Consider the following 25461-nt stretch of genomic DNA (forward strand, 5'->3'; position numbering starts at 1 on the left):
AATTCAAATACTGCGACTGACTTGCCACACTAATACAAGAGCATTACTTTGGTAGGAAATCTACCTTGAAATTTCAATCAACTCTCTGTATGATCGCAAGGTTGGAATTTAAGAATACTTAATTTATTGCGCGATTTCTGTTTAGAGACAGTGGACACTATTGGTAATTACTCAAAATAATGTTTAGCATACTACTTCTTGGAAACGAGTAATGGAGAGCTATTTTGGTTTATTTTGTGAGAAACGGCTCCCTCTGAAGGAACGTTAATGAGAACGAAAGTTTTTTCTCACTCAAATATTTGAATTGGATTCGAGACCTCAGCTGAGGTATCGAATCCAAGTATCTGAAAGCACACACCTTGTGCGAAAAGTGAAAAAAACTGGTCTTTGACGATTACCAATAGTGTCAAGTGCCTTTTAATCTTTGCCCTCATTTTATAAATTGGCGCTTGACTGATAAAGAGATGGTTACTCGAACAAAAAAGCCCTTAATTATTGGTTGCTTTGTTTCCAACAAAATAACACTATATTTATTAATATTCTTTGACATCGTTTACAAACTGTGTTCTTGCTTTGCATTTAAAGGTGGCCTCAGGTCGACCTTGCTTCAACAACAAAAGCAGTTGGCGATTGACTTTTCAGGATCACACTGCGCCTGAGCTAAGATCATCGGGAACTTTTCAGTCGGCGATTATTTACGATCTGAGCGTAACTGCGATGATTTTAAGACAATCGGAAACAGTCGCGCCGCTCAACTTTTTCCATATTACCCAGCATGACATGCACTTAGCTTGTACAAAAAAATGGCGGACGTGTTCCGTCGACCAAGGGCGTTTAATTTACCAAGAACGGTTTTGCACGGGGCGGACTCAACTGCATATGCAAATGTATCCGGGCGGACACAATTGCATTATGCAGTTAGCGTCCGGGTGGACACGATTGCATATGCAAAACCGTCCGGCGGACATTATTAGAGGACATTGCATGCGACACAGGCTTTGGGCTCCCTATTCTCAACCCTGGTTTGCAAAAACGTGTATTGGGCTGTGACATTTCAATTAAATTGTCTATGCCCGTATCTCTATATAATTACGCACGTCTCCACTTTTACTTTTAAGATTTTATTCAGATGTTTGCATGGTCATAATTTTACTATAATCGAAGCTTGTTAAGTGACCGACAATAACAATGATTATGATCAATATTACGTCCCACTTCACGCGGTCCAAATAACACTTTCGTACCTAATTGTAGTGTTTCTGTGCTTGTTTCCATCAGGCTTTAAAGACAGTGGACACTATTGGTAATTGTCAAAGACTAGCCTCACAGTTGGTGTATCTCAACATATGCATAAAATAACAAACCTGTGAAAATTTGAGCTCAATCGGTCATCGAACTGGCGAGATAATAATGAAAGAAAAAAAACCACCCATGTCACACGAAGTTGTGTGCGTTTAGATGGTTGATTTCGAGACCTCAAGTTCTAAATCTGAGGTCTCGAAATCAAATTCGTAGAAAATTACTTCTTCCTCGAAAACTATGGCACTTCAGAGGGAGATGTTTCTCACAATGTTTTACACCACCAACCTCTCCCCATTACTCGTTTATGCTAACAATTATTTTGAGTAATTACCAATAGTGTCCACTGCCTTTAAAGACACTGAATAATTGTCATCATAACAACTTACTTGGTAACGAGCAATGGAGAGCTGTTGATAGTATCATAACATTGTGAGAAACGGCTCCATCTGAAGTAACGTATAGTTATTGAGAAAGAAGTAATTTCTCGGTAAAATATTTGAAATGATTTCGAGACCTCACGCGTGGTCTCCAGACCAGTGGCTTACCAATAGACTGGTATGATTAAAGTTTTGTTCAGTAAGATGTGTCCGTGCATAGCAAATTTGTATGCTTACATGCTATTTGGGCCCAATTTCATAGAGCTGCTTAGCACAAAAATTGGCTTAGCATGAAATGTTTGCCTTTGATAAAAACAGGATTACTAACCAAATTTTCCACATGGTTTTCAGGATAAGCAAACAACATCTGAATACCAGTAACAAGCAATATGCAACCAATGGACATGTGTTTGGTAATGCTGTTTTTATCAAGGAAATTTCATGCTAAGCAAATTTTCGTGCTTAGCCGCTCTATGAAATTGGGTCGTGGAATGTGGCACTGGCAAACACATATCACTAGTACATAGGAGAATTGGATGGTGAAGAAAGAAGGCCAAAGCGAAAAAGAAAGAAAAAATCTCTTATAAACCGCACGGATGTATACCGTTTCCAGTGCTGTAGAACCTTGGAATAAATTTGTGTTCATACGAGTATTACACGTACTTGTAGTTCATGCAAGTAACGATCGATTTCACCATAGTAACGGTAAGAACCTTATAAGACCATTTTTTTTCCTTGAATTTTTGTCTTCCTAATACGGACACAAAGATGAGTCCATCTCCTTATACGAACAATGAATGGATAATATTAATCAATATAGCAAATCCATCGCCAGCCATAAGTTCAGGAAAGGCGATGAAAACTGGCTCGGGAGCTCTTATGTTCGGTACCTTCTGGGGACCAAGGACAAAACAAAAAAGGGAACATAAAAGGACTCCATAGGGAAATTCTAAAGACCGGGGTGCTCCACAAGAAATTGTGTGCACAAAGTCTACGGGAGAAATCTTAAGTACCGGGACAATGGAAAGAGTAAAAGATGTCTCTCTACAGGGATGCATATTTTGAGAATGTGTGAATGTGATTGCGCGTGTGTTTTCCCCCACTCAACGGGATTATAGAGAAACCATTTTGGTTTTACCCGATGTGAAAAATATTTACGTGGTACTCAGGTGGGGTTCGAACCCACGACCTTTGTCATTCTAGAGCAGATGTCTTACCGTGTCACAAGGCACCGAGAGAAGTGTATTGCTTTTTTGTTAAATGCTGAGATCACAACATCAAGTTAAAGGGTGGCTGCAGTGTTTTTTTTTACATAATTTAAACGATTAAACATTACTTTTTAAACCTGAATTTTTTATTTTTTATTAAGTGCGCATGTATTTAAAAATGGGATTTGAACCCAAACGTATTCTATTATAATGTTTTAGCAAAGAATGCCTCATGTATTTTTGAATCGTATTTTTTCAATCTAGACAGACTGGATGATTATCGTGATGTACTTCAATAAAATTATAAATACCTTTTTTCGTAAAATCTTGGAAGTAAATTTGTTAGTATTTTTTTTTTTTTTTTTGACAATGTGTTTTTCAATCGAACCCCCCCCCCCAAAAAAAAAACCCATAAAAAACAGCCCTTTATTGGTTGCCTTGTTTCCTACAAAATTACACTATTTATGAATATTCTTTAACATTGTATACAAACTGTGTTCTGTTTGGTGCTTTGCATCTAAGGCTCCCTATTCCAAACCTTGGTTGGCAAAAACTCGGGCTGTGACATTTGCAGTCGAAAGGTCTATGCCCGTGTCTATATATAATTACGCACGTCTCCTCTTTGTCTTTCAGATGTTGGTGTCGTCTTAATTTGATACTAGAAGCTTCATCAATACAATACGTTCCACTTCACGCGATCCAAGTAACACGTTCGTGCCTAATTATAGTGTGTCTGTTTCTCTGCCGGTTTCTATCATACTGGCTTTAAAGCCAGTGGAAACAATTGGTGATTAAGAATTTGGTTTCGAGACCTCAGATTCAGAATTTGAGGTCTCGAAATTGAGATCTGAAACCACACGACTTCTTGTAACCAGGGTGTTTTTTCTTTCATTAATATCTCGCAACTTCGACGACCAATTGAGCTCAAATTTTCACAGGTTTTTTATGTTATGGATATGTTGAGATACACCAAGTGAGAATACTGGTCTTTGACAATAACCAAAGGTGTCCAATGTCTTTAAAGGGAAGGTGCACGTTTGGTAATCACTCTTAAAATTCAACGGCAATAAAAACTTACTTAATGGTTAAGAAGTAAAGCAAGTTTGAATTATAAAGCATTTTGAGAATCGTTTCATTTCGAAATATATGCTACAAGTTTTTATCCCCAACAACAACAATGCAAATCTGATGTAATTTTGGCGGGTAACCTATTTATTTATTTATTTATTTTTATTTATTTTTTTATAAGTGCAAGCACCTTTTTGTCTTCATACATATGCACTCACGAAAATCCCCCACGAACATACAAAACAAAATTAAGAGGACAAAACTTAGAAACCTTATCTAGAAACAAGTAATAATTAACTAAACTTTAAACCTCCAATTTGTGATAAACTTATGTATTGTGTTTGAGCCAGTCGCAATCTTTCTTTCTAATTCATAATTAAATTTTACTAAATTAACAACAGAATGAAAAGTTTGCCTTTGGTACCCTGTTTTTGCTAAATAGGCCTGTATTGATATGTGTGCTTAGCAAGTGTTTGTGCTTACAGGCTTTATGAAATTAGGCCTTGGTCCAAGTGCTCCACAGGATCTGGGGCCCAATTTCATAATTTAAAAGCGGTTTAGCAGAAAATACTGCAAATAAGTGGGGCACCAGTTGCTACACTGTATACTTTATAGAATTTTGGCTGGTAATCAAGTTTCTGTTCAGCAAGATTGTTCTGTGCTTAGCAAATGTGTATGCTTACATGCTTTATGTATATGGGCACTGGCATACACATACCACAAGTACATAGTAGAAGTGGATGGTGAAGGAAGAAGGTCACAGCAGGGGAAAAATAAATATAATAATACATTGTAATTATAAACTGCACACATAGCCTAACAGTTTCCATGGTTGTAGAACCTTGAATTAAATTCTTATCCATATCACGTGCCGGTACTTCATGCAAGTAGCGATCGATTTCACCATAGTAACGGAAAGAACCTTTCGAGACCAATATTATTTATAGTTGTTTTTCTTCAAAAAATACGAACGCGGAGATGAATTTAATATCCTATACGAACAAAGAATGGATAATAACAATCAAACGAGCAAATCCATCATCAGCCGTAAGTTCAGGAAAGGCGAAGAAAACTGGTTCGGGTGAATGTCATGAGTGTGTGTTTTTTCCCCACTCAACGGGAGTATAGAGGATTACTATGTGGTTTTACCCGTCACACTGATGTGTGTAGGCACTGTGTCTACTGAGTCAGTACTTTCCCAAGTTTTCAATTCAATTCAATATTACGTTTATTTCATACTCTTGTTGAGAAAAAAAGAACAATATTGTGAGAATTAAAGCCATTGGACCCTTTCGGTAAACAGTATTTTCCAAGGCCCACACTTCGTGTATCACAACTTCTATATCAAATAACAAACCTGTGAAAATTTGGGCTTATCGGTCATCGGAGTCGGGAGAAAACCCACCCTTGTATCAGCGCGTTTCGCCGTGTCATGACATGTGTTTAAAATAAATCCGTAATTCTCGTAACGAGAATTGATATTGTTTTACTGTTTTCTCAAAAAGTAAAGCATTTCATGGAATAATATTTAAAGAGAAGCATTTCACCACTACCTTCTGTAAACCCTGTAAGTTATTTGTCAATCTGTGAACTTGTTTTTGTTTTTCTGTACCGAAAGGGTCCAATGGCTTTAAACAGTACCTAGAAATGTAACAAAATCTAAAGCGCATTAAATTATACAGAAACTATATAATCTTAAAGCAAATAATAAATTAATAACTAGTTCTGCGAAAAGAATTCACATGCGTGGTACTCAGATGGGATTCGATCCCACGACCTTTGCCATTGTAGTACACGTATAAAGCATTTTCAGAAGAGTTTAACTTCGAAGTCAATTAATTTGGTAATGGAAACATGTAAATGTAAAACGTATGTTTGTTATCCCACCAAAATATGAATCTGATGAACGTTTCTTTCAGAAACGTTTCTGAGATTGTGTGTTTCAATTGTGGATTATTCTTCCTTCGTTACCGCTCCAAATTTGTCGCGATATCTCAAAAACGCTACCACCAACAAGGTGTAGTTTATTGTACACTCTATATAGGATTGAAACAAACGAGTGGTTCCAAAAACGAAAGCTAATTTGCCTTTAAAACACACTTACACTTAATATCACTCTCTAAATGTAAAAGAGTGAAAAACACCACTCTTTACATTTCGAGTTGTCCCTCAAATGGCTCTTAAAAAAGAGTGGTGGTTATTTCACTCTTTTAGAGGGGTTTCACTGCAGGACAGAGTGAAAAATCACTCAAAAAGATGCAAACTTCAATCTAAAAGAGTGGAACAACACTCGTAAAAGAGTTGTCCCTCGTAAAAGAGTTGTCCCTCGTATGGCTCTTTAAAGAGTGCCTTTTCACTCTTTTGCATTTAGAGCAGAATTGCGTGGTTGTGGTCGGAAATCGAGTGCAAACGCAAAATGTAGAGCGCTGAAGATGTGACGTAATTATGTTAATTATTAGAACTACGTCAGGTTGATAGTGGTTAGGGTACAATGTGTGGAATGCAGCTCACGAGCTAGCCATCTTGCGCACGGTATAACCACTAGAACTAAACTAGAATAAAATTAATAGCACTTAATCGCGCAAGTTCAAGAAACAAACAAAAACTACTGAGAGGTGAAAAAATAGATGAATGAGCGAGAGTTGGCTTTCACAAGGAGTTTATTGTGTACGTACATCGGGTCGAGCGAGGCCTTGGCTAGAGGTATACACCATGGTGCGGATTCAGCATATTCTAACGGTCGCCAGCGTGTGTCTGGTAAGTTGTTCGTTTAATTGCGATTTTTAGGAGCGCGATATAAGTGAGAACGTTAATGAACGGCGAATGACCCTTATGGTTTAATCAAAGCTGTCGTATATAAAAAATAAAATAAAAACACAACAAGCAAAGAGAGGTTTGCGGTATAAACACCATGTGTAAATATCTCTTTAGTAGTGTTGGTTCGGAAAAGAACCGTTGATTTTGACACATATAGATACCAAAAAGAGAATTAAATTTAAAGGCAGTGGACACTATTGGTAATTACTCAAAATAATTATAAGCATAAAACCTTACTTGATAACGAGTAATGGGGATAGGTTGATAGTATAAAACATAGTGAGAAACGGCTCCCTCTGAAGTAACGTAGTTTTTGCGAAAGATGTAGTTTTCCATGAATTTGATTTCGATATCTCATAGATATTGAGGTCTCGAAATCAAGCATATATGAAAGCACTCAAGTTCGTGTGACAAGGATGTTTTTTTCTTTCATTATTATCTCGCAACTTCGACGACCAAATGAGTTCTAATTTCCACAGTTTTTTATTTTATGCAAGTAAATTGAGGAAGGGAAACGAACTCAATTTCGTGTTGTCCTCATACAAATGGAGTCTCCAACCTCCCGTTAAAATGATGTAAATTGACATCGAATTCAATACCCTTCCCATGTATTGTTCAACACCCAAAACATCGGATGATACTATTTTGAGAAAACTGGGTCTCTACATTTTATGTAACAAAGCTGCAGCCGATCTCACGAAACACTTGGATTAATCCTACTCTTAGTTCAGATGAGTACTCGTCCTAAGGCTGGGTTCAATGCGTCATAACGTCTGTTACGGAACCTAACTCGTCCTAAAGGAACACGTTGCCTTGGATCGGACGAGTTGGTGTTTGAAAAGTTCTGGTGCTAATTCACCGGAGTGTGGGTTCGAATCCCGGTCGTGACACTTGTGTCCTTGAGCAAGATACTTTACTATAATTGTTTCTCTTCACCCAGGGGTATAAATGGGTACCTGCGAGGGTAGAGGTTGATATTGTGAATGACAAGCTTTCGGAGCGCCACGGCAGCTCGGGGCTGTATACTCCCTAATGGGAGCTGAGAAAGATTAAAGGGATGTTTATTGGCCCAATGACCAGGGTACTAATGTAAAGCGCATTGATACGGTTTATTGTGAAATGCGCTATATAAGAATGTGTTATTATATTTTTATATTATAAAGCACAAACATGAATCGAAATTCCACGGTTTTCTTTTTACCTCGCTGGCCATTTATGGGAGTCAAATTGTATACTCATGGCCGACCGTGTTATAGTTCGCACAGTAAAAGGAAAACCACGCAATTTCGAGGCAAATTTGTGTGAATCATTGTATTCTACTTTTAAAACATCGTTCCAACCATGTACATTTCATAAAAAAACCGGTTACAAACGCTTTTTAAAGACCAATACGTCCGATCCAAGGCAACGTGTTCCTTTAGGTTAGGCAAGAGTTTGGTGAAATTGACGGCAGCAGGACTTGTCCCGTTGGAAGTGGCCAAAATAAAAACTTTATTTTATTTTACAGTGCAATAATTTGAGACAAAAACTGCAATAGACAATCTTTTTATTTTTTCTATGTAGGTATTTTGGGATGTTCACCTCACCACGGCTCAAGGTTAGTGGTATTTTTATGACACTTACGACATAAACGTATACAATTTATTTTGTTCTTCAAAGTTTTTTCTCAAAATTGTCTTAAGTTTGTAATCCATGTGAACATATTCCCTCTTCTTTTTCTGCTTAATATTTTTGGAGGAGGAGGGGGGGGGGTGGCACCTGGGGGCCCGGGAATTTGTGTGTCACGTGCCTCCCCTCCCAACCCCCACCTATAGGCTAGGCCGCTACGTCTGAGTAGGGACTGCGGATAAGGCGCCTCAGATGCATGGTCTGCTGAACATCCAAAAGGAAATGACCAATAATATTTTGTCTTGGCCTTTTCCTTTTAATTTCCTCAACAGAAATTCGTCCTTTTTAATGCCTCATTCTTCCTCCATGCAGTCACTGATGAATTACTTGTTCCCCCTCTTCCCACCTTTTGTCCATGGTTGAGGTCAATGGTCAAACCGGCCCCTGCCCTCGCCACCTTTGTCTCCATATTCATTGTTTACCTCCTGCTTTTTCTGTGAGTGCTTTCTGCCTACCCCCCATCTCTCTCTGTTCATGTATTTCCACTTGACTGCTTCCATTACACTTGTATACCTACGCTATGTTTTGTGTTGTGTTGTCATTCAATTAGCCTTCGAAAAGGACTCCGTTAGGGTATAAACCAAAGATTATAGAGCGCCGCAAGGCGCAAGATGCGGAACTTGGGCTGAAATGTGAAATCCCACTGGACGCCATGTCGGCAAGTAACTCTTGTGATGTGATACAACAGTAGATCAGTGCAGATCAGTGCATACAATGACCATTTCTGTCAATGGGAAACAAAACATTCACTTGCTGAAATGGCGCCCATGCGTATTTCTTCCAACAATAGATAAAGCGTCAGTTCCGCATCTTGCACCTTGCGGCGCTCTATAATCTTTGGTAGAAACCTCAGGTTAATTTTGTATTACAACATCGGTCCTTTTGGTTGGTAAGCAGTTTAGAACAGCTAATTCTTTTTTATCACTTGCTTTTTAGATACAATTGAAATGCCTCAAACAGTTCACGAAGAGACGTTACCTACATCCTTGTATCCTGGGAACATGCTTGAGATCAAATTGCATTTGCGTCCTGGAATTGAATGGTATGTTTAGACATGAAGTTGTTAAAAACCCTCAAGTGCACAAGATTTCATTTGGGATGCCACAATAAAACCCTGCCATTTGGCAACTGGCAATTCTTATCTCAAATATACTTGTCATAATATCGAGGGTTAAACTTGGAACTGAGTGATAGCAACCATACAGTATTCCAGGTGATCTAATATAGGGTGCGTTCGTTTAGCTTCCCCGGGTCGACCCCGGTGTGTTTCCAGGACGAACGTGTGCAGATAATTACCCACGGTTTTCCTGTAAAAAAAAAAAAAACCGCCACACACCGGGGGTCTGTAAGGGAAGCTAAACGAACGCACCCATGCCAGAGGTTGTATGATTTTAGTCTGGTTCCTAAACCAAAAAATCTCCGACTAGGCTTAGTCGAATTTAGGGTCCGGTATCACCCAAAATCACGTGACCAAAGAGGAGGAATTCCTCCTCTTTCGAAGTTATCCGAAATGTTCCGAACGTGTTGTCGTCAACATTCGGACAGTATCGTTGATGTTCGGTACGGACTCGTAATGTCAGTCATGTCGGCCGTAGATCCAGGAGTTTTTATGCCAGTTATTGCAAATGCAGGCGTTGTGCCTAAATAAAGCGTTTGCAAGGCGATGCGAAAATATATAAACCTGGGAAACCGCTCCGGGATCTGGTAAGTTTTGTCCTTTTTCTTCAAAAATATTTTTTTCAAAAGTGTTCTGACTTTAGTGTTCAATAGACATTGATTGAGGATTAAGTTTCATGATTTTTAAAAGTGGTAAAAATGGGGCAAAATCTGTACTAGCTGTCGATATTATACGTGTTGAACCAGATTTTCATTAATTGACGATCACAATAATCTCGTAACCCTCCGGCCTGGCGGCCGTTGGGAGGAGGGTTACGTTATCGCTAGTAGTACGTACATGCAGACATGGTTTCCCTGGAGATGACCCCCGACCCTGACAAGTTGCGTCATGCTCTATTTTTAACCGTGGGTGATACCTGACCTAAGATTTTTAACAAGAGACGTCAAGGAATCTTTGGTCAGGGAACCAGACTAGTATGATTTCACCCATAGAGTTATATATAAGAACTAGAGGGCGCACGAGTGATGCTTCGTGCACAAACGCCACGGGACCGCAAGGTGACAAGCGCGCCATTCTGCACGCGCGTTGAATATGAAATACACGTTTTAGGTTTTTTTTTATTGAACGCTCACGCGATGCTTTTTGTTCAACTTACAAAATGGCCGCACAAACACACGCTGTGAGACAGCTGTTTTGTCAACTTAGAAAATGGCTGCCTGCTCGCATATCGGGGCGCGTATATAGGCCAGTGCGCGCTCTAGTTCTTATATATAACTCTATGGATTTCACCATTCCAGGGAGAGCAGACCTAGACATATTTGCACGGGTCAAACATAACAAAAAGAGATTGATACAAAGTATCAGAAATCATTCTTTACTGCAATGTCAATCTTATCAACAACAGTATCATGGGAAACAAACAGATTAAACAACTCATGCAAGCCGGTGCAGGAGTGACGTCACCCAGCCGCCATCTTAGAAGTAAAAATAATGATAAGCAACGGGAGATTTTTGGGCGCTATGTTAACCACAGACCCATGTCCATTGTTTACGTTGTTCATGCATTACCAAGAACAATGGATTTTACCTGGTATGTCAGTCTGTCATACATGATTGGCCAATGGCAACCTTTTGACCTCTTGGCGAGGGCGCCCTACTCACCATGACGCCATGGACCTTTTTCGCAAATACCCATCGACGGGGCTCACCCGGGTCAGCCCCCAGTGCCCTGCTTGTGGAGTGGGTCACTTGGGGTGACCTGAGGAGCATGCCGTCAGAGTGTGTTAGCTCTTTTCAGGGGCTCTCCCGAGTGAGCACTGCGGGGTCGACCCAGGGAAGCTAAACGAACGCACCCTATGGGATCAAACTTGATCACTAGCTAGACCAATATGCATCTCACTCCGTGTTTACGTCGCTTTACATCTAAAATTAAGATGGAGGCTTTGGTGATGACGTCAATGCATAAGGTCCATTATTTTACTACACCTAAGTACTACTGTATACCCGTTTTCATTTAACTATCAAATACAGGGTCAGGTTTAACCTACAGGGAAGCATTGGTAACCCAACATCAGCTGCCATAGAGACAGCTATGGCAATACGCGTTCACGTTGATTCCAGGTATGGGCAGATTGAGAGGAACTGGTACTCTGCAGGATCTTATCAGTTCACGTCACCAGAAACGGACGTCTATGGTCACCTTAAACTGCATGATAATGAAGTGTTTGCTATAACTATACTTTGTTTGATTGACACCTATGAGGTAAATATACTGCTCTTGACTTAGACTTGTGGACAAGTCGTTAAATCGGCCCCACGCGCTGAGATAGTCGAGTTGTGGCGGTGCTCTCGTGAGATCACTCCTCTCGCGCGAACTGATGGCTCCCCAATTTCAACTCCTCATTAACGGAGTAGAAATCGGGGAGCCAGCAGTTCGCGCGAGAGCAATGATCTCGCGAGAGCACCGCCACAACTCGACTATCTCAGCGCGTGGGGCCGATTTAACGACTTGTCGACAAGTCTACTCTTGACTCAGTCCATATAGGAGGGGTAGGAGGACTTGTGTTTCCCCCAGCATGTTGTTGTCTTGAAGTCCTATTGGTGACCGGTTGGCGTTGTTTTTGCTGGTGCATTTTTTTAAAGTGTGCGGGTCTTTGTATTTTGTTGCTTTGTATTTCTAACTTAACTTATTTTGTAATTTATATTTACACATGTAAGAATGGAACAAACTACTTGGGACCAGTGAAGTGAGGCTTTTTCCAAATGGTCGACCACAGTAGTCCACTAGTGGTCGACCAGCCTGGGTTCAAGTCAAAATAGTCAACTTTAGTTGGCCATGGTGCACACTAGGATTTGCTCCAGGCTCCATCGTGCCGAAGCGGGAGGGGCGGTGCCGTCTTACTCCCCTTGTAGCTTCAACAGCCAACAAAGGATGATCTGAATATTTCTACTATTACCTTTTTATGGCCAAATAGACATCGTAGATACCGGTTAATAACCATTTTACTCTCAAAATTTGCATTTAGTAATAAATAATTCGAGTCCAAAATGCACCCGGCCGCGCGGCTTTTTCAGCCGAGAGTCAAAAACGGCTTATTTATTTAATAATATAATGACCCCTTGACGCCAGTGACGATTTTCCCCTAAATGGGTTTGAACACAGTTCTCCAGCCTTGGCAAACTGAGGGCGCTGTTTTCCACATCTGCTTTACCTGCCAGGCCTCTGATGGGTGATACCATACTCAAGCCTACATTCATGGACTGTAAAGGCGGTAACCCTGTTTCAGCCCTAGGAGTAGGTTGCATGCAACGCCCCCTGGAAAATAGTTCATCTGTAGCCCACACCTTGAAGTGGCCTTCGGGCCTTGTGTGTCTGGCGACTTGCATAAAACTAATCTCACATGACATTCTTGATTTTTTGTTATAGGTACGTGTGAATGGATATCAAGGGTTTGTTTTTCAACATCGTTCTAGTGCCGACTTAACTAGTTTCGACGTCATTCGTATCATGGCTGAAGCAGACTCCGTCGATTTGTGTTGGGTTAAATTTAATCTGGAGCTACTTTCTGGAGGAACATCTACCCCGGTAGGTTTACATATTATTATTATAATATCAGGCAAATACATGTAAAAGTTAAAATTATGACTTGAACCTTTTTGCTTAAACCCTTACAGTGCCTCATATGAGCATTAAAAACAATTACTATCAGATGAATTTGATTACGAGGAAAACACGCTTGAGATTTGAGAAACATAATTTTGATTTTGAGTGTTTAAAGTGAAAGGTCGTCCACCCGCTGGATTTTAACAACAAGACTGGTCCGCTGAATAGAACTATCCATTGACTCGTACACAAACAAGCCATGTCATGTAGTTGTTTGACACACCCGACCCAACCCGTGCACATATTTATGGGTCTTTCCCTGTAAAGGTGAAATGCAACCAGGGCAAAATTTCATGGCTCTGCTTACCGCCGAATTATGCGCTTACGGTCACCATTCTCTACAAGCCCCAAATGTCTGCACTAGCTGTATTATCGTAGAATGCCCAGTAGTAATGTGAAGTACGCAAGCGCAGTAGCAAAAGTTCCACGCTAGCCCGTGAAAAAAGCTTCACGTAAGCACGGAATTCCCTGCTTCCGTAAGCGCGAATTCTTTGCTAACAGTAGGCAGAACAATGAAGGCGTTCAAAGTGTACTCTTGCACACTTTTAATAGCCCCATGGTTTACTTCACAGGAAAGCACTCCTTGTGACCAGCCGGTACCAAAAAGACTCTGTGATGAACTTGTCTGCCACTTGTTTTCCGATGACCAGCTGATGTATGCTAGCGCAAGCCCCATGCCGATACCAACAACACCCACTCCAACTTTATCAGACAATGTTGCAAGTTCATTGGAAGAAATGACTGAACTTATATGTTGCTTGGAGGGTATCACCGACGATGTTGCCACGAACGGGGACAACTCATCTTTTCAGGTATGTTTTGTCTTCATCATCATCATCGTCATCATCATCTACGTCATCATTTAGCGTGTGTTAATCCAGAGTTAGATGTAGCCCCAAACATATTTCGTTATGTATTTCAGCTTTTTGCTTATAACAATATATATAACTTTCTGTCTCTTTGTCATGCATTTCCTCATGACTGCTTCTGTTACAATACACCAGTTTATTATATGGGGGTTGTCATTATTGTATTAGTCTTCGAGAAAGGTTTGCTATGGTTGAAACGTCAAGGCCATTAAAAGCACTGGACACTATTGGTAATTACTCAAAATAGTTATTAGCATAAAACCTTATTTGGTAACGAGTAATGGAGAGCTGTTGATAGTAACACATTGGGAGAAACGGCTCCCTCTGAAGTTGCGTTGTTTTCGAGAAAGTAGAAAGTTTTCACGAACGTGATTTCGAAACCTCGGAATTATATTTTGAGGTCCCGAAATCAAGCATTTGAAAGCACACAGCTTCGTGAACAAAGGTGTCTTTTTCTTCCATTATTATCTCGTAATTTCGACTACCAATTTACTTTAAAGTTACACAGGTTCGTTATTTTATGCATATGTTTAGATACACCAAGTGAGAAGACTGGTCTTTGATGATTACCAATAGTGTCCAGTGTCCTGAACTAACTTTGTTCATGATAATAGCAGTACACATGTATACGTTTTATTGACAGTTAGCTGCCAAAATCACCTCGGAGCTACTAACTTGGAACGGTGACGCAACCTGGAATACAATCAATCAAGTAAATATAAAGCTCTTATTTATACAATCACTTTCAAGAAAGAAAAAATCTTTTCTTTCAATTGTTGTAACATAAAAAAATGAGGTGATGAATATACTGTTTCTGCATGCAGAGTTGGGTTTATCTACTGTTGTCAATCCAATAGTGTTTTACAACTGCTCACGAGAAGTTCGAAAACTTTCGTTCAATCAAGTATATTTTTTATTATTTATTAGTTTTGACCATTGCACGAGTAAAAGCAGTCAATATTTGTTTTATAATGCCCCAGACATTCCTAAATACTGTACTATTAATTTACAGACATGAATGCTACAATCCACGGACGACGCGTGTAGATTGCGAATTTTTTTTACTGTGCTGCATGTAGTGTCATGTAATCCAAAATGGTTACAGACTATTAATTTATCATCCTCGTACACGCAACGGACGTCTGGGTACTGCACGCCGTGTGATAGTCTTCGGACTAGCGCACGGCAAACCGATGCGCTATCACACGGCCGTCGTCTAGTAAAATTAAGACATATCATGTGACGCGCGCTAAACCAATGAAAAGGCAGAGTAGTGGTAAGGGGTGTTAATATAAAGGTTTTTATCACCACTCCATTCTGCGAATCTGATTGGAGGATTAGCGCGCACTTGAAGATAAAACTTAATACAAACAAAGTAATAAATGATAAAAATATACTTGATTGAAAAAAGTTTCCTAACTTTTTGTGAGCAGTTTATATATACTGTACCTTCTTATGTTTATAGCTGAGTGATGCTAGTCCCATCAGCCTGTTGGACAGACTGGATGATGTGGCACAAGTAATGGGATCTCAACTCGAAGTCGGGGAGGTGTTGCGGGCAGACACACCGACTATGAGTGAGTTATTATATTTCTCTTGACATGAGTATTAATTGCTTATAGCAACTGCAAAATCATGAAGTTTGATTCAGAACTGACTCCGCGGCAGCACAGTTAATCACGATCCTATAAGCTAATGTAGAGTCCAAGTCTATTTTCTATACCATCCGCCCAGGTATTACAGTTAATAAGCAGGACAGTTCTATTTAGAACTGAGAAGTCTTCCGAACACCCGAACAATCTACTCCGCGGTAGTAGAATACAGCAAAACAGTTATCTAAGCAAAACCCTACCTGGCAAGTAGATACACACATGGTGTTACCGCAAACCAAATGTAATATTAGTAACGGGGACCTCTACGGCTTAATGGTCCTTCCGAAGGACAAAAAGCAAATTATTGTAAAGTATTTTGCTCAAGGAAACACAAATGCCATCACGACCGGGACTCATACACACACTCAGCTGATCGGATATCCTAAGAGCTTGAGTCTGGTGCTCGTAACACCTCGGAGGATCATGGCTTCATAAAAAAAAAACAATAATAATAATTCTGTCTTGTTTTGACACTCCTCCCTCTCCAGGTTGCATTCTGGAGTCCAATACTGTTGAAGAATTTAGTCAGAAAGATTGGATCTTTAAGCCATTTCAAAACACTCAGGAGCAAATTACTATCAAGGGATCTGATCTTCTCAGCTCGGGACAAAACAGTAAGTATGTAAAAAATATTATTAAAGACCCAATATTTTTACAATTGGCACGAATATGAATCTGCAGAAAAAAATCTAAAGACATATCGCCATTTTTTGTATAAAAAAAACGGGATTACCGTAGTAAAAAAAAAAAACTCCCAAAGACTTTCACCAAATTCATACGCAGCGTAAAACAAGAGTCGGCAGTTTAACGTACTAAGGGTGTTAATTGCCCAATAACTTCTTGCTTCACCAACAGAAACAAATAAAATATCCATTCTGGGTGTTGCTCATACCAACATTACTGAGATACTCAACAACCATCAAACAGGAACCAACGATAATATCATCGCGGATGTGATTTCTGCAACAGTGTTTACTCCTACTGGACGATTCTCATCGCCAGCATCTTTCAAGCGACAAATCACAAACCTTACGGTAAATAATAGACATTTATAACTATAATGTTTATCATTTTGTCTTTAGGCCTGTCATTGTTTAAAAAAAAAAAAAAAAAAATATTGTATAATTTGCCTATAAACACTGTTGGTAATTGTCAAAGACTAGTCTTCTCACTTGGTGTATCTCAACATATGCATATACAAAAAAACTGTCAAAATTGGAACTACATTGGTCGTCGAAAGTTTCGAGATAATATTGAAGAAAAAACACCCTTGTCACACGAAGTTGTGTGCCTTCAGATGCTTGATTTCGGGACCTAAAAATCTAACTCTGAGGTCTGGAAATCAAATTCGTGGACAAGTACCTCTTTCACGAATACTACGTTACTTCAGAGGGAGCCGTTTCTCACAATGTTTTATACTATCAACAGCTCTCCATTGCTCGTCACCAAGTAAGTTTTTATGCTAATAATTATTTTGAGTAATTACCAATAGTGTCGATAGGCTTGTCATTGTTCCAAATACCAAAGGTATACTTTGCCCTTTAATCCTTTATAAATGTGACCACTCATTTCTGTATAAACTTAACAAACGCACAAACAATGTGAGTATACTGTTCACTTATTTAATCACATTTTGTCATTACAATTGAGCTAAGATTTTATTTCTTAATTCCTCCCTGGCGTTTTAGGGTTCCGTGAATGCATCAATGGAAAGAGTATCGTTTTGTGGATTTTGGGATGACTTTCTATAGTAAGTTTTTGTTTGTTGGGGTGTTTGTTTGTTTGTTTGTTTGTTTTGATTTTCTTCCGATCAAGGGAGCTCGGCAAACTCCCAAAAGGGAATATAAACGCCAAGCTGACACTACAGCCAATCTCTCTAAAACAAACATTGGTTTAAAGGCAATTGGACACGTTTGAAAACTACTGAGTATAGTTTTCTTCTATTTGCACCCGAAAAGACTTCGGCTTGAAGCCTTTCAACGTATATGATTCTGAATTGCACAAATCTTTATATTGTGATTCAGTAGCTAGACGACAACACTTTATTCTAGTCATTGTGAAATCAGCCGCTAGCTTGGTAGGGTTGGAACCCACAACCTTGCAATTGCAAGTCCTGCAGTCTAACCACTTGACCACGGTTAGCTTGGTAGGATTCAAACCCACAACCTTGCAATTGCAAGTCCTGCAGTCTAACCACTGGACCACGGTTAGCTTGGTAGGATTCAAACCCACAACCTTGCGATTGCAAGTCCTGCGGTCTAACCACTGGACCACGGTTAGCTTGGTAGGACTCAAACCCACAACCTTGCGATTGCAAGTCCTGCAGTCTAACCACTGGACCACGGTTAGCTTGGTAGGACTCAAACCCCCAACCTTGCGATTGCAAGTCCTGCAGTCTAACCACTGGACCACGGTTAGCTTGGTAGGACTCAAACCCACAACCTTGCCACGTCATGCTAAATGATCCCTCTTCCCCTGCCTTTCAAAGACGTCAAATTATTTGTTTTCTATTGTTCTATTATAACAGTGATACAGAGATAGGTGGATGGTCAACAGAAGGATGCCAGCGTGTGGACGTTCTTGATGAAGAATTTATTGAGGACAATGTTGGCGATTTGGTCTCTTGCTACTGTAACCATACCACAAACTATGCCATTTTGATGCGCATTGTACCAATAAGAGTCCGACGCCGCAGAAAAGTCACCACTTCAAAGCCAACTGAACCGGTGAAGCACACCACTAATTTACTGACCACCACACCCCCTCCAATAGTAACTACTGGGGAAGCAACTACCACCACACCGACTACTACATATCCCCCCAAAGTCACTACCGAAGCAGTAACTGAAGTTAAGCACACCACTATTTTTCCGACTACAACATCCCCGCCCATAGTAACTACTGGGGCAGTAACCAATTCAAAACCAACTAAATTCTTTAAGCACACGACCCTTATATCGACTACACGATCCCCTAAACCAACTACCTGGGCAACTGAAGCTATCACAAAACCAACTAAATTCTTTAAGCACACGACTCTTATACCGACTACTAGATCCCCTAAACCAACTACCTGGGCAACTGAAGCTATCACAAAACCAACTAAATTGATTGGGCACACCACTAACTTACTGACTTCTTCGCCCCGTCCCATTGTAACTACTTTGGCAGAAACTAAAACCACCTCAAAGCCAACTGAAAAGCACTCCACCGGTTTATCGACCACCACAGCCCCTAAACCAACTATTCACGTAGTAACTACTGAAGCAGTTACTGAAGCAAAGAGTGCATCCTTCAATCCGACCAATCAAGCCACAGCACGTGACGTCATCTCAACCAGCAACCAATCAGCTGCATCCAATTCAAATGTCTCAGTCATCAATGACACAGTGACTGATGAGTCATACTATTATTACTACTACTACTACCCAGTGGTATGTAATTATGGAAATTTTTATCAACTTTTCGTAAGGTTAATCTATTTCAAATAAAAACACACACACACACAAATTGATTAAAAGATTGGGCAGTTCTCATAGTATTGATGATTTTTTTTCTTCACTGTCTTTAGGACGCCGTTTCTGAGAGCATCTTGGATGTTCTAAACTTGATTGGGTGCATCATGTCCATCGTTGCTCTGATTGTAGCTCTGGTATGCTTCATCGTATTCAGGTATTAAGTCTATTACCTCAACACTCACCAAATGGAGACTTTGGAACACTTGGTGGCAGCAGACGGCTAAATATCTATCCCGATGCAAATTTAATATCTCTTATAAATATCTATTGTTTTACGGTAGTTCTGAACCGACGCACACTGACTAGAACAATGGGTTTGCCTGGTAAGTCTGCTGCCATCTAACGTCCCAAAGTGCCCGCTGCATACCAGTCCCTAGACTTGATTCAAGTCCCGTTCTCGAGCGAGAGGTCCCTAAGCATACCCACAGTGGTCCCCCCGACGTGCGGAACAGGTTTGGGGGGAATGCAGAGCAGTTTTCTAGCGATGGCACGGGATTGGGACTTGAGTCAAGTCTAACTGGTCCCCTGTCCTTAGCATAGCCTTCCACCTCTGGGACACTACAGTTCAAAATCCCACCAAAACACTGATTGGAATGTTTTCTTTTATTTGAGCAATTACCAATAGTGTCAACTGCCTTTAATAATGAGTTTTTTAATTTTTATTTTATGGTCCCTTTTTTTTCCACAGGCACTCTTCCTTGGATACAGAACGCATTCTAATTCACATGAATTTGATGGGATCTCTACTCATAGCGATGACACTCTTTCTTATCAGTTTGCTACTGACTTCTTATTTGGTGAGAATTTGCATTGTGTGCATAAATATGATTGTGAGATTATTCAATGAAAGTTCTCCAAAAGATGATCAAACCATCCTAATAGAAACGTCGAGTTGAAACTAACGGTTCTTTTCAGAACCACCCCAACTCATTGAGAGTTACATGGTGTTACCGCAAACCTTTCCATATCGTATTTCCACCATGCAAAGTTTTAAATCCTACTTAAATGTAAGCCCAACAATATTTATATTGGGTGCGTTCGTTTAGCTTCCCCGGGTCGACCCCTTTGTGTGGTGTTTTTTAATTACCCACGTTCGTCATGGACAAAAATCCCTCCACACACCGGGGTCGACCCAGGGAAGCTAAACGAACGCACCCAATGTCAAAGGGGAAGAATACCTTTTGGTAACTACACTCACGAACCTCGAAGTGTGACGTCAGATGCTTAGGCTACCTGAATGCCCCTATAATACCGCAAACCCTTCTATATCGTATTTCCACCATGCAAAGTTTAAAAAATTATTCATTGTTCGTTCATTATTCTCCTGAAGACGAGCAGAGTATACTGTTCGAAACGTCGAGACCCAACCGGCTCTTTTCAGAGCCAACACTCACCCTAAGAGATTTTTAAATGGTTGTACCCGCAAGTTTACTATCTATTTATAGTTTCCTCTTAAAACATTATTCCTTTGTAGATACCATGTAAGATCATCGCAATGGTACTGCACTACCTATACCTAGTAGTGTTTTCTTGGATGTTAGTGGAAGGCATCCATCTTTATCGACTCATCGTCACAGTGTATGGGAGTGAGAAACAAATGGCCAAGTTCTATTGTTTACTTGGATGGGGTAAGTTACTTTGAAAGTAAGTGAAGGAAATACATTTCAATGCAGGATTATTCTGAGTGACGAAACGCTAGGTGGCAGCAGACTTATTTATCTTGGTAAGTTTGCTGCCACCTAGCGTTTAAAAGTATCCCACTGTAACTGTACATTTCATACATTTTGATGAAGAACACTTCCCCGCTAGAGGCTCTTTTTCACACACCAACAAAATTATGTGTGTGGTGCAGGTCAGACCCAGTTTAAAGTTTGGTTAACGTGCACGTGCTCAGAACAGCGTGTTAATTTACCTTGTAAGTCTGCTGCCACCTAACGTTCCAAAGTCTCCATCTTATCTATCTTCGTTTTTCTGTTGACGTCTTTTGTAGGTTCACCGTTGCTGATTGTGGGTATTTCGTCATCAGCGACTCAGCTGAAAGGTTATGGAGTTCCTAATCTAGCGTAAGTCAGTCACAACCAAGAGAATCAGATAGTGCTATTTTCAACAATTTGAATGGTTTCATAAAATACATTATTTAAAATGTTAACAAACTGTTATTTAATTAATTACATTTCACTTTTTTATCACTAAATTTAACATCAAATCTTAAAAAAGGGAACTTTAGATCAAAATTGATAATCAAGCAGTTAAAATTTGTGAAATCATTTGTATGCTTTATTTAGGTGTTGGCTAAGTGCAGAGGATGGCTTTATTTGGGCTTTTGTTGCACCAGTTTGCGTTATTATGCTGGTGAGTATTCACTCGTGCCTTTATGCAATGGAGACTTTGGAACTCTAGGTGGCAGCAGACTTCTTAGTAGGATTTGAAACTCTGCATGCATGGTTGATGTATAATACGGAAGATTTGCGGTACCATCATGTGAATATCTCTTTTGAGTAGGTCAAGCTCCATTGTTTAGGTATGGTTCTGAGCATGCGCATATTACAGAGAACGGATTTATCTTGTAAGTCTGCTGCCACCAAGCGTTCAAAAAGTCACTACTTGCAAATGTATTTATCCATTAATTACAGTATTTATTGACATTTATAATTGACTACTTATAAAATTGTTTTTATCTTAAGGTGAACTTCCTTGTATTGTGCATGGTGATTAAAACTACGGTAACGGCATTGAATGTTTGCAAGGTGGATAACATGACAAAAGTTAAGTAAGTTAAAATTTACTTTAATTTGTTTTTATTCATTCTGTTGTCACCTTACCAAACTATAGAGGAAAACTGAGAGAAAATATATTGAAAGGGATTTTCTTGGTTTGTTTTGTCTGTTTGGGTGTTTGTTTTTTGAGATGACCTTCCTGTCAACGGCACTCGGCAAACTCCTATAAAGGGAAATTACACTGACAACAACTGTTTCGTTAGCGAAAACCAATTATGTAATGTTCCTTTAATTTGACATTATCATCGGCATCAGCAATAGAAACTCATCGATAAAATGGAAATTAATGTACATTAATTTATTTTGTTTCAGAACTGGTTTGCGTAGTTCGCTTGTTTTGTTACCTCTGCTTGGTATTTCATGGGGAGTTGGGCTCGTTGCACATCTTCATGTAGCATTTCAATACACCTTTGTTTTAATGAACAGTTTTCAGGTAGGTTTGATCTGGTTCTCTTAAAATTTTAATAATTGTTAGCCTTGATTTTGAATGTTTTTTAAAGGCACTGGACACTATTGGTAATTACTTATAATAATTGTAAGCATGAAAACTTACTTGTTCACAAGCAGTTTAGAGCTGTTAATAGTGAAACACAAAGTGAGAAACTGCTCCCTCTGAGGTAACGTAGTGTACGAGAAAGATGTTATTTGATACTTAAATATTTGAATTTGATTGTGAGACCTCAGAATTAGGTTTTTAGGTCCCGAAATGCAAGCATCTGAAAGCACACAACTTACTTCGTGTAAAACAAGGGTGTTTTTTCTTCCATATTATCTCGCCACTTCGACGACCAATTGAGTTCAATTTTTCACAGGCTTGTTATTTTGTGCATATGTTGAGATACACCAAGTGAGAAGACTGGTCTTTGACAAATACCAAAGATGTCCAGTGTCTTTAATTACAATGTTTTAACCCCTTTTTATCGTTCAAACCACATAGTTTTATATTTGACATATAACCTTCTTTCATCATCATCATCATCGGTTAGCATCATGCATTTCTGTACCTTATTTTGATACTCTAATATTAGGGAGTTTGGCTGGTCACTGTCTGTTGCGTGATGAATGGTGAAGTACGTAACGCGTTCAAGATTGGTATTAAGAAGAAACTGGGAAGATATTCAGGATCTGTAAGCGCCACAGTTACTCTATCAGTAAGTTCTTCTCAATCGTTTCCTCAACCAAACGGGCAGTCAATGCTTTGCAAAGTAGTATCCTTCCTGCAGCCGATTTCACGAAACGCTAGGATAAATCATTTCTCGAGTTAGGACGAGTAACCCGTCTTAACACTTAGTATAATTCGTCCTAACGTCTTCGGATACGGAACTGAACTCGTCCCAAGTCCTAAGATTAATCCTAGGTTAGGAAGAGTTTTTGTGAAATCGACGGGAGGTCTTACACATACGTCAGCCCTTTTTTAAATTTTCCGGGCGTATAGTTGAACTCACATTTCCATGACTTCTACGAATTTCGACTAGCGAAGGTCGTTTATCCACTGGATTGTTAACAACATAGACGGGTCCGCTGTCTCAAAGGAACTCCACATTGACTCGTAGTAACAGTATTATTCTAAACAGACACCTGACCCCACCCGTGCAGATTTTCGTGAATCCGCCCCTGGAATGGTGAAATATACAATCTCTCGACCATCTAGGCCAAATTTCACAGAGTTGCTAAGCACAACAATTTGCTTAGCATGAAATTTCTACCTTGATAAAAAACAGGATTACCAACCAAATTTCCATTTGTTGCATATTGCTTGTTACTGGTATTCAGCTGTTGTTTGCTTATCCTGACAATCACGTGGAAATTTGGTTGGCAGGCCTAACCTCGTTTCGATCAAGGCAAACTTTTCAAGCTAAGCAAATTTTTTTGCTTAGCAGCTCTATGAAATTAAGCCCTGGAAGACTGTGGGATTGATAATCAGTATTTGATTATGTATATTGAAATAAGCATTGCCTGTTGTAAAAATGGTAGGGTGTTATTGCAACACCACAGGTAGGAAACGTTATAACACTTGATTCTTATTATTTTGCAGACTTCAGACAGCACTTGTAAAACCGGAATGGATGGAAAATCAACACTGACAGAAGTTGGCCAATGATTTGAACCAAATACATCACGGTCCCTGATGGCTCCTCACTAATCTATTTACAGAACTTGATCCATGCATATTATCCATCTCGCAGACTTAAGCCTCTTTCACACAAGAGCAATTTATCAAGGGTCCCTTGCTAAATTGTACCATGGTTCTAAAATGTCATCTCGTGTGAAAGGAAAACAATATTGTTTTTACTGTCCAAGTTTTCTTGCAAAATCTTGTCAAACATTGCAACATTTTACAATCATGCTAAAATTAAGCAAGGGACCCTAGTTAAAATGCTGTCGTGTGAATAGCACTTAAGATCATCACACTCTTTGCTACTTCTGATATCCGATCGTGGCACTCTTAGGGGTGACCACACGCAGGCTTATCTTTCTGGAACAATCTCCCTCTTTTTCTTTGCCAAGCTTCCTCCGCTAGTTCTTTCAAACAATTACTCAAAATTTATCTGCTCACTTTGTAATGCATAATTAATGAGTAGGGTAGATGGCCTTAGCTTCGATCCAAACCGGACCGTCTTCAGAGGCATAAACAAGTACACACAAATACATATCCATTTATAGAAAGAACACAAAACAGAATTAAAGGATTTGGGTACTTTTTCAAAATGTCCATACATTTACATTAAACTTACAGAGTTTGAAGATAATGACAGTGGAAAGCTTCCCTTCAAATATTACTTTCTGAGGTGCTGTAGTTTTTGAGAAATGAGTAAAACAATGTAATGAAAATACGTTTGTGAATGCTTAAAATAATTTTGGTCTCATGAGACCAACATTATTTTCATGACGTTGTTTTACTCAATACCCCAAAACTACAGCACCTCAGCACGTAATATTTTCAGGGAAGCTTTCAACTATCATTATCTTCAAACTGTGTAAGTTTAGTGTAAATCTGTGGACACTGTGTTTTTTATCCTACAAAGAGTACATACACCCTTTAAGGGAAGGATCCAGGAAAAAGGGGGACAATTAACTGTATGGATGTTTATCCAACCATATGTCTTGTAAACATTCTAATTGGTCTCTTGAACTCACTCTTGTCACCACATTTTTAAAGACAGCTTGCAAAAAAAAAAACTTTTGCAAAATTATGCGTTAAGAACTTTGTTGTAGTAATTTTACAAACGTCTCTATTAATTGTAATTAAACTAAATTAGATTGAAGTGGGAGGGTCTTTTGGTGAATCTTAGAGTGCACTTTGTCATTAGCTTGATGGAACTAGTTGTATAAACTATATGGCCAATATTATTTGTATTTTGTATCTTACACTCTAAAGACAAAGGGCAATTCTTCATGGAAAAGTGGTTTTCTCACTTAAAGG

General features: G+C 39.4%; 1 protein-coding gene across 1 annotated transcript; it reads left to right on the top strand.

Moving 5' to 3' along the window:
- The first annotated feature begins 13895 nt into the window (after positions 1-13895).
- LOC117303354 (adhesion G-protein coupled receptor D1-like) lies at positions 13896-24304 on the top strand. The gene is made up of 16 exons (XM_033787524.1): positions 13896-14033; positions 14734-14802; positions 15556-15667; positions 16231-16356; positions 16598-16776; positions 17431-17492; positions 18270-19176; positions 19314-19414; positions 19949-20057; positions 20735-20888; positions 21251-21323; positions 21546-21612; positions 21945-22030; positions 22350-22470; positions 23066-23188; positions 24073-24304. Exons 1-16 carry the CDS (start codon positions 13896-13898, stop codon positions 24136-24138), a joined length of 2493 nt encoding a protein of 830 aa, XP_033643415.1. The 3' UTR covers positions 24139-24304.
- The last annotated feature ends 1157 nt before the right edge of the window (positions 24305-25461 follow it).

Source organism: Asterias rubens, chromosome 19 (assembly GCF_902459465.1).
Source record: "Asterias rubens chromosome 19, eAstRub1.3, whole genome shotgun sequence".
NCBI classification, from domain to species: Eukaryota; Metazoa; Echinodermata; class Asteroidea; order Forcipulatida; family Asteriidae; genus Asterias; species Asterias rubens.

What these genes read in the sequence shown, in the direction of transcription:
- LOC117303354 (XM_033787524.1), top strand. Translation starts at nt 13,896, where the DNA reads ATGCCGATACCAACAACACCCACTCCAACTTTATCAGACAATGTTGCA. An exon ending in GGCAGACACACCGACTATGA is followed by an intron (nt 15,668 to 16,230) that starts GTGAGTTATTAT and finishes CTCCCTCTCCAG; the next exon opens with GTTGCATTCTGGAGTCCAAT. An exon ending in TGCTACTGACTTCTTATTTG is followed by an intron (nt 20,058 to 20,734) that starts GTGAGAATTTGC and finishes ATTCCTTTGTAG; the next exon opens with ATACCATGTAAGATCATCGC.